A 9864-nucleotide genomic window follows, 5' to 3' on the forward strand; every position below is an offset into this window, starting at 1 on the left:
TTTTGCATCTGACACGCCCCCCCCCCAACACACCCCACAGAGCAGGGTTTTGTGCATACACAGAGCAGGTTTTTGCGTGCTACACACACACACACACACACACACACACACACACACACACACACAGTCACGACGGCCCCTGGTCGTGTCCCCCCGCCCCGCCCCCGCCCTGCGAGGCGAGCCTGATGCAAGCCCGGCGCCCGCCCGTTCCCAGGCCCGGCTGCAGCTGCGGGCGGAGGGGCAGGGCGGGGGCGGCGCTGTTTGTCTAGCGCGGCCGTGCCAAGGGCGGCGGGCCCCAGACAGCCAGGCGCCTCCGTACACCTGGGGATGCTCAGGTTAAATAGCTCCGCATTCCTCGGGCCCAGCTGATGGAAACGCTCCCAGGCCGCCGCCGAGCCGGCCTCCAGATGGGCTGGGCCCCGGCCAAAGGGGAAAAGAGGGAAACGTGGAAGCCAGAGTGTGCCTGAATGGCGGGGGAGGTGGCCGAGGCCCCAGCCACAGCCCCTTCCTCCCCTGGAGGAAGGCCCTCCCGTGTGGGAGGACACGCGGGGGACACGCCCACGTGCCCGTGGGTGGGCTTGCGGGGGGGGGGGGCCGCACACGGGAGGGAGTGGGTGCACACGTGTGCCTCTGAGGACACTCCAAGGACACACAGGCGACAGTTAATGATAATTTATAACTACCAAACACTGCGTGCGAAGCGCTCCATTCCATTTATTCTCTACAACAATTCTGAGAAGTCGATGCCACAAAACAGCAGCGGGGTGGGGTGTTGAGCGGGGAGTAGCAAAGGACATGATTTACCTCCAAATACCGTGTTCTTTGATTAAGTCCATAACGTGCTCCGGGTAGGAAGGTACCTGGCTCAATGTTAGTGCTCAATGGGTGATAATCTTTCATTGGCTGCTGATGGTGTTCATCCCTTCTGAGCCTGCTTCTTGTAAATCGGAATGCAGCCGTTAGCCCCACAGGGATCCATGGGATCCGCTATGTAAAGAGTGGAGCATGGAACAGGTTCGTGGTACTAGGTGCTGTTTACTTTATTCTATTTATTGGAAAATGTATTAATAGGCCTTACCCTCTGGGGGACAAGTTCTTTGCCCTGGCAGGGGGCTTGGTTGTTCCCCGGGAACCCACGTGGTAGGGATACTTGAGGGGTGGTGCCCCAGGGCCTAATAATTGCTCCCAGGGTGGGTACTTGAACTCCTGAGGGAGGGTTTGCCCGAACACAGCTGCCCACACCTCCACCCCAAACCAGCGGAGGCCTAGGAATGCCAGCCGGCCTACGGAACAATTACACACTTAGAAACCCACAGTGCGGTTCCACATCTCTGGGACACACAAACCCATCCATCAAGCCAGACCCATGCAGAGATGCCCATGATGCATTTAGGCAGAACACACAAGCCCAAATGGCTGGCGGCTGCACACACTTATCTGTAGAACACATGTGCTCACATTTGCCCTCCTGCACGCACCCCCGTGCACATCCTATCCACACTCCCAGGCCTGTACCCCAACAGATGACCCAGCCCCGTGGGGGAGAATTACTAGTTGGCTCTTGTCACACACACACACACACACACAGGGCCACGCCGTGTACAAACTCACACATGTCCAGGCAGATAGTCCCTTGCAAGTGACACCTTTTTCCTGCTCCGGAGCTAGGGACGGACTCGCCCACTCCTTGGCCCACACGGGAACCCTGGGGGAGGGAGAGACGTTTGTCTGAGCTGTTGGCATACCCAGGCCAGGGTGAGGGGGCCAAGTCCGGACCCAGAGCAGGTGGCTCAGCAGCTGTGCCCAGGCTGGCCCTGCCAACTTGCTCACCCACTTGGACAAGCCAGGAGCCCCAGGGCAGCCTGCTACAATCCAGGGCTAGGCGGCCCAACAGGGAGACGGGGAAGGCACCTCCTACTGGGAAATGGGGTGACAGAAGTCCTACCTCAGACAGGCTCTGGGAAAGTCTTTCCTTTAGATCTCCCCTTCCTCTACCTTGGGTGAAGAGGGAGGTGGCCCAGTGACCTGGTTCTCCAACTTACATGGTTTGTTTGAATACTCAACCCAGAGGGGGACTTAGCAGGTTGATCTGCATTTTAACCTCCCCAGGTGACCCAGAGGTGGCCCAATGACCACTTGGCAAGGCTCTAGAAGTCTAGAGGATTTAATTTTATGACACTGGGGAGCAGGGAAATGGCCAGTGATGGGAAAAGAACGGACTTTAAAGACACCGGAAAACAGTTCAGGTCGGTAAAAGCGACAGTCCAGATGTGGCCTTCTAGTCCCCCTCCCCCCTCCGAGCACCAGCTGGGAATGGGGTCAGGGGTCAACCCCCTCCCTCAAGGCCCTCCCCTGAGTCCAAGAAGTCACTGCAACTGTACCGCAGTCTAAAGTATTTGTTTAATAACAACAACAACAAAAACAAAAACACCCCACAGAACTATTGTAAAACAATATTCTCGGTGATCATTGTAATATACAATACAAAGCAATTAATTTCCTCAGAAATCTGAGAAGCACCAAACGTGACCATTTTTTAAAATGTTTGCTTTTCAAAAAATAGAAACACACGGGGGGCCGTCCCCCAAGTCTCTGGTGGCTGGTTGGTGTAGAGGGGAGGGTCGGCCTGCCCTCTCAGTCCGCCAACCCTGGGCTGCATTCAGCAAGCGCCCCACGGTCGCTGATCTCAATCTTGCTCCTCCCCACCTCCGGCGAGGCGCTCGGTAGGATCAGAGAGCACGAATTCCTCTTGCTCCCTGGAGGGCTGGGGTCTGCCAGTCCTTGAGGGAGGCGCTTCAGCGACACAAAATGCGATCGTCCGCTGGAACACAAGCCGCCTGTGGGAACGAGAGAAGAGGTGAGACGGGCAGGTTGGAAGGGACGAGGCTGCAAGCCCTTCCCCAAAAGAAGCGTTAAGGGAGCGCTCTCTCCGATCTCGCGTAGGCAAGTGCACGAAAGGAGGGCGACGACCTCGGGCCAAGTTTCCCCCCACCCCGGGCCTCAGTTTCCCCATCTGCAGAAGGACAATGCTCTCGTGCTCCAGTTCGGACCTCACCTCGGCCGCCAGAGCGCTGATCTCGCCGTTGAGGGTGCTCAGCGGAGCCCGGGCGGGGAGCCCCCGGCCCCCGGGGGTCCCGACTTGGGATTCCGAGTTCAGCTCCAACTCCAGGTCCCAGATGTAGTCGATGACGTGCTGGAGGATCTCCACCCGGCTCACCTTACGGTTCTGGGGGAGGGTGGGCACCAGCTCCTTGAGGCGCGAGTAGCAGCCGTTCATGTCGTAGAGCAGCACATTCACCTGCTGCTCGTCGAGCAGGGCAGGCAGGCGCGCCCCGGCGCCCCCCGCGCAGCGCGAGATGGCCACGCTCTGCTCGGACAGACAGCGCACCACCTCGCCCGCGCCGCCTGCGGTCTTGCCGGCCTTCAGCGCGCAGCTGGGGCCCGCGGCGGCCGCGGCGCTGCCAGTGGCGACCTTCATGATTCTGGCGCCGGAGTAAGAGGGAAACGAAGCGCACAGAGGACGCCGGGCGAAGGTAAAGAGAGACCTCGGAGCAGGGAAGAGACGGTTGTAGAATGCGAGGTCTGAGCCCGGCAGCCCACATTTTATAGAGACGCCGGGCTCTCCCCCGCCAACCCAACACACCCCACTAGAGGCGGGCTCAGGGGTTCAAAAGCAGCCAATGGGAGATCTCAAGGCGTGGCCTCGAGCGCCTCTGGGTTCCGCCTCCTGCTCTGCTTGTGCACCCTCGCGGCCTTGGAAAGGGAACCCGTCTCAGCAGCAGAGAGAGTGGGAGGGCACGGGGCGGGGTGGCTAGTGGAGGCGAGGGCTACCTTGGGCTCCTCGCGGAGGAGGCTTTGCCGACAGGAAAATGACTTTAACGATCCGTTTTCTCAGGTTCATTTTCTCACCTCTCAGCTCCCTTTTATAGATGGGAGAAACTGAGGCCCGGGTGGGGAAGGGGCTGGCTCTGGGTTATCTAGAGAGCCCTTGACTAGGGAGGGCCTGGGCTTCTGGGAGCCTGATCTCCCGGCTCTTTGGACTAAAACTTAAAGCGGGCCCCCCTTCACACACTGCTTCCCAGAGCTGGTCTCCCTTACCCAATTCCCGGAGAAAGTTGCTGGTTAATGTTTCTGGGACTTTTTTTTTTTTTTTTTTATACCCAGGCTCCTCGGGCTGGGAGCAATTAATTCGAGAAAGTCTTCCTCTGGCATTGGGGGCTGGTCCTCCGGGACACGAACTAGATAGAAGGAGCCCCGAGGGGTCTGCATCCCCTGATTCTACCCTAAGTTTGCATCGCCCTGCAAAAATTCCCCATATCTGCATCAACTAGTTATTTTTGAATTTTTCTCCCTTTTTTGGCTGTTTCCTGTCCCCTCCTTCCCCCCCACCCCCAAGACCTCCGATCAGGGTCTCCCTCCCACGGCGCGGCAGCTGCGGAGCTCGAGTCTCCCCCCCACCTCCCGGGCGGGTCTGTGTCAGCGTCTGAACAAGCGGCTCAGACCGTTAGACGCCAGGCCCGTGACGTCACCCATTCATAAAACCGGGACGGGCTGTCAGGCTGGCGCCGCGCGGGCGGTCGCCATGGAGACTGCAAACCCGGCTAGAGCGCTCCCCCACTGAGCCCCGCTCGGCCAGTCACCTGCGGACCTCGGGCGGGCGGGAAGGCTGGGAATGCGCTCCTCGCGGGCGCGGTCGCTGGGAAGGGTCACCTTACCTCCCGGCTCCACACCTGGGAATCGCCCCACCAGGCCCACACCTCAGATCACTGGGACGTTTCTTCACCTCCTTATCCACCCCAGCTTCCCCTCCCGTCTGGGGAGAGTTCTGATCCCAACTCTGAAGCTGGGTGAAGTTAGTGGTCTTCGGCCCTCTCTGATTCCTAATACAGTATCTGCCTGGTATTTTTTTTTTTAATTTTTTTTTAACGTTTATTTATTTTTGAGACAGAGAGAGACAGAGCATGAACGGGGGAGGGTCAGAGAGAGGGAGACACGGAATCTGAAACAGGCTCCAGGCTCTGAGCAGTCAGCACAGGGCCCGACGCGGGGCTTGAACTCACGGAGTGTGAGATCGTGACCTGAGCCGAAGTCGGCCGCTTAACCGACTGAGCCACCCAAGCGCCCCTCTGCCTGGTATTTTGATAATAATGACAAAGGTGACGGCTTATTGAACTCTGAGTTCGCGTCGGGCACTGTGTACTTCACTGTGTGTGAGGCATTCGCCCTTATCATCTTCTGTAACCCTGGCCCCAGCTCTCGAGTGGGGCTCTGTTGTTTTTTTGGAAAGGAGGAAACTGAGGCTTAAAAAGCCTCCCAAGAGCCATGGCTATTGTAATGGTTGCATTATTATAAGAGGGGCACTTTATTGTAATGCAATCCCTTCCTGCCGGGGTAGGCAGTCTGCTCCAGAGCCCTAGATTGGCCAGAGGCGGGGACACGGTGGATTACAATAGCCACCCAAGGGCACACAGCTTTAGCAGGACTAAAATACTGTGCCCACCAAAGACAGAACTGATATTATGGTCCCTCCCCACCCCCCACCAGCAATTAATTCACTGGGCATCCGCCGGTTTGCTTTTCCCACAGAAGTCTAGGGGAGGGGCCAGTAAACCCCTGCTTCTGCCTCCACATGGGGAAACCAGGAAAACTGATCAGTGAGACCAGCTTCAAAGGAGAGACACATTATTAATTAATTAACTGGATTCCTCATCCCCTTTACCACCCCTCCCCCCAACTCTCCAAAGTCCCTAAGCCTTGTTTAGCAATCTTCTAATGACCAGAGATAACTTTTTGGTGTGCGAAACAATTCCTGAAGAATTGGAAGGACAATGACTGGCCAGAGGAAATTACAGTATTATTTCATTACCTAGTATTTCTTAATTGACGGATCAATTCTACCTGCTGGCATTAATTCCAGAGAAACACTCACAGACACAAAGATATCTGCTCAAGGATGTTCACTGAGGTGCTATTGGCAAGAGGGGAATTTGAAATAACCTAAATGTCCACCAACAGGGGCATTATGTAAACTATGAATGGAACATATACACTATGAATGGAACATCAATGCTGTGGAATGGCCATGCAGCAGACGGGAAGTATGGCTGAGAGATACCTGGATTCTGCTGTTGGGAAAGCAAGTGTGAGACTGGGGGTCAAGGTAGGACCTCTTGCATGTAAAAAAGCAAACATATTGCTCCCAAGTACAAGTGTATCTGGAAATGAATGTTTAAAAAGAGAGGAAATAGGGGTTACCTGGCTGAGTCAGGTCACCAGTCAGCGGAACATGTGACTCTTGATCTTGGGGTTGTAAATTCAAGCCCCATGTTGGGTGTAGAGATCACTTAACAATAAAATCCTTAAAAAATATAAAAATAAAAATAAAAAAGAGAGGAAATCAAGCTCCAGGAAGAATTTCAAACACAGTGCTGTGTGATTTCTCCTATATCAAGTTCTAGAATAGGCACACCTAATCTATGGTGAAAGAAATCAGAATGATGGCTGCTTATGGGAGGTTGCCAAGGAAGAGATGTGAGGGAACTTTCTGGAGTGATGGAAATGTTCTATATGATGATGAGGTGTGGGGTACACAGTGCATGAATTAGTCAAAACACACTGAATTGTATACTTTGTGCATTTCATTGTATTTAAATTGCACCTCACCAGGGGTGCCTGGCTGGCTCAGTCAGTGGAATATGGGACTCTTGATCTCAGGATCCAGCCCCAGTGTGGGGGTAGATATTACTTAAAAAAAATTTATTTTTAAGGGGTGCCTGGGTGGCTCAGTTGGTTAAGCGTCTGACTTCTGCTCAGGTCATGAACTCACGGTTCTTGAGTTTGAGTCCTGCATGGGGCTCTGTGCTGACAGCTCAGAGCCTGGAGCCTGCTTTGGAGTCTGTCTCTCTCTGTCTCTCTCTGTCTCTCTCTGTCTCTGTCCTTCCCCCGCTCACACTGTCTGTCTCTCAAAAAATGAATAAATGTCTAAAAAGTTTAATTTTTTAAATTAATAAATAAATTGCACCTCAACAAAAAATGTTAGAAAGAAAAAAAAAAGATAAACAAACATCAAATTCCTGACATGACTCACCACTGTGAAGAGGACTAAGGGAAGGAGAACACTATGAAGTAGGAATTTCACTTTTACCTTCACATAGGTGTTTCATTCTTAGATTTGTCCTTAAACAGTGTTATTGACATGTAATTAACACCTGCAAACTGCAAATATTTAACTTGTACATTTTTAAAAATTTCTTTTTAAAAGTTTATTTATTTTGAGAGAGTGAGGGAGTGCAAGAGAAGGAGTCGGGGAGGGGCAGAGAGAGGAGAGAGAGAGAATCCCAGGCAGGCTCCAAGCTATCAGCGCAGAGCCCAAGAGCCCAATGTGGAGCTCGAACTCATGGACGGTGAGACCATGACCTGCGCCCAAGTCGGACACTTAACCGACTAAACCACCCTAACGTGTACACTTTGATAACTTTCGACACAAATACTGCCCCTTGTAATCCTTCCCTCCCCCCTCTTCCACCTAGTGCCCAGGCAACCACTAGCTTTCTCTATAGATTAGTTTACATTTTCTGGAATTCTATATAAATGGAGTATAGGATATACTGTATATATACTCTTTTCTCAAAAAAAATTTTTTTTAATAAATAAATAAATAATAAGTAAAGGCTTTTCAGCCTCGTTTCTTCAACTCAACATAATTAGTTGGAGATGCATCCGTGGTCATTCTTTGTTATTGCTCAGAAGTAGCAGTGTGTGGATATGCCCCAATTTGCTTATCCATTCGCCTCCCTCGGACGTTTGGGTTGTTTGGAGTTTGGGGGTAGGACACATAAAGCTGCTGTACGTTTGTGTACAAGTGAGTCTATGAATCTTTGCTTTCATTTCTCTTAGGCAAATACTTCGTGAAATGACTGGGTCACAAAGCAGGAATGTATGTAACTTTACAAGAAGCTCCTAAACTGTGTTCCGGAGGGAGTGTACCACTTACATTCCTATCAGGGGTGCTGAGAGTCCTGTTCTTCTGCGTCCTCTCAAAGAGGTGGTATGCTCAGTCTTTCTCAGCCATTCTAACAGGTGGGTGGTAGAAGCTCACGGCGGTTTTAATTTGCATTTTCCTAATGACTAAGGATGTTGAGCATCTTTTCATGTGTTTATATGCCATCCATATATCTTCTTAGGGTCATTCACTTCTTTTGCTCATTAAAAAACCCATTATTTTAGATAATTGTAGACTCACCTGTAGTCATAAGAAATAATACAGAGAGGGGCACCTGGGTGGCTCAGTTGGTTAAGCATCTGACTTCGGCTCAGGTTATGATCTCACGGTTCATGGGTTCGAGCCCTGCATCGTGCTGACAGCTCAAAGCCTGGAGCCTGCTTGGGATTCTGTGTCTCCTTCTCTCTCTCAAAAATGAATAAACGTTAAAAAAAAGGTTTTTTTAAATAATCAAATTAAAAGAAATAATACAGAGAAATCTCTTCTAGCCTTCACTCAGTTTCCTAAGGGTATCATCTGGCAATACGCAATCACAACCACATTTCACCAGGTTTACACACATTCATTTGTAGGCGTGTTTTTAGTGCTATGCGATGTTACTACATGTGCAGATTCACACGACCACTACCACAGTGAAGACAGAAACAGTTCCATCACAGAGACCCCCATTGCTACCTGTCAATCTTTTGCCCACTTCTTTTTTCTTTTCTTTTTTTTTTTTTTAAGTTTATTTCAGGGAGGCTCCCTAGAGGAGGTGACTTATGCTCTGGCATTCTGTATAGGAAAGGCACAAGGAGAAATGGGCTGAATGAAGACCTGTGAGGGCACTGGTGTCTGGACACATGGAAAACTTTGACAATTTGAGGAGAGTCTGTTGGCTGTGGACTAGTCGAAAGGGCCGGGGCTCAGGCTTCATCAGCTCAGGCTTCAAATCCTTGCTATACCGTGTGACCTGGAGGAACACCCTTCACCTCTCAGAGCCTTCTGCTTCCCCACTGGCAAAATGGTTAAGTTCCCAGACGAGGAAACTGAGGTCCTGTGGCTTGGTCACGGTAGAGCCGGGATTTGAAGGTACAAGTCTCCCTAAGTTACTAAGAGGAGTCACTGAGATTAGGCTGGCAAAGTGCCTGCCATGGTCTTGGGACACAGTAGATGCTAACTAAACAGCCGATGGTAGTAGCAACTGGTCAATTCCAGGCCAGGCCCTTAGGACCCATTTGGTTACGGTTCTGCTTCTGGGGGTTTTTAGTGGGCTCTGTAAGACGGGCTTCCCCATCCCCTGAAACATTCTCTTCACGGCACTCCCTTCAGACTTTCCAACTGAAATAAGGACATCTTCCTATACGCACACTGATCCCAGGCCTAGGGGTAAAAGTTGGCTTCATCTCATTCCAGAAAATCTTCAGTACTCCCAGGCATTGGTTATCATCTCTTACAGTTTTTAAAAAAAAAATTTTTTTTAAGGTTTATTTGTTTTTGAGACAATGCGAGAGACAGAGTGCAAGCAGTGGAGGGGCAGACAGAGGGAGACACAGAATCCAAAGCGGGCTCCAGGCTCCGAACTATCAGCCCAGAGCCCGACGTGGGGCTCGAGCTCACGAACCGTGAGATCATGACCTGAGCCGAAGTCGGACGCTCAACCGACAGAGCCACTCAGGGGCCCCTCTTACAGTTTTAAGGCCTGACAAGGAATTTAAACAAAGACTCCCTGCATATCTGGTTGCCAAATGGGCATTTTTCTCACCCTCTCCTTGGCGCTATTAATTGAGGGAGCAGTTTCCTCCCAGTCCTACCTACTGGTCCGCTGAGATTGACGGACTCCTCTTGGTGGCCAGGAAATTTGGAGGACTCATTAAATGAAC

The 9864-nt window shown here is 51.8% G+C and overlaps 1 protein-coding gene across 1 annotated transcript; it reads right to left on the reverse strand.

The window, feature by feature from the left end:
* Positions 1 to 2378: 2378 nt before the first annotated feature.
* On the reverse strand, positions 2379 to 3608 carry ID1 (inhibitor of DNA binding 1). The gene is made up of 2 exons (XM_040447409.1): positions 3056 to 3608; positions 2379 to 2837 (listed from the first exon to the last, which is right to left on the reverse strand). Exons 1-2 carry the CDS (start codon positions 3476 to 3478, stop codon positions 2796 to 2798), a joined length of 465 nt encoding a protein of 154 aa, XP_040303343.1. The 5' UTR covers positions 3479 to 3608; the 3' UTR covers positions 2379 to 2795.
* Positions 3609 to 9864: the final 6256 nt, after the last annotated feature.

The sequence above is a fragment of the Herpailurus yagouaroundi genome, unplaced genomic scaffold (assembly GCF_014898765.1).
Source record: "Herpailurus yagouaroundi ecotype Mexico unplaced genomic scaffold, PumYag 196, whole genome shotgun sequence".
NCBI lineage: Eukaryota > Metazoa > Chordata > Mammalia > Carnivora > Felidae > Herpailurus > Herpailurus yagouaroundi.

Bases quoted from the DNA above. Each gene is read 5' to 3' on its own strand.
- ID1 (XM_040447409.1), bottom strand. From the start codon at position 3,478: ATGAAGGTCGCCACTGGCAGCGCCGCGGCCGCCGCGGGCCCCAGCTGC. The intron at 2,838-3,055 runs GTGAGGTCCGAA...TCGTTCCCACAG, and splicing joins TCAGCGCTCTGGCGGCCGAG to GCGGCTTGTGTTCCAGCGGA.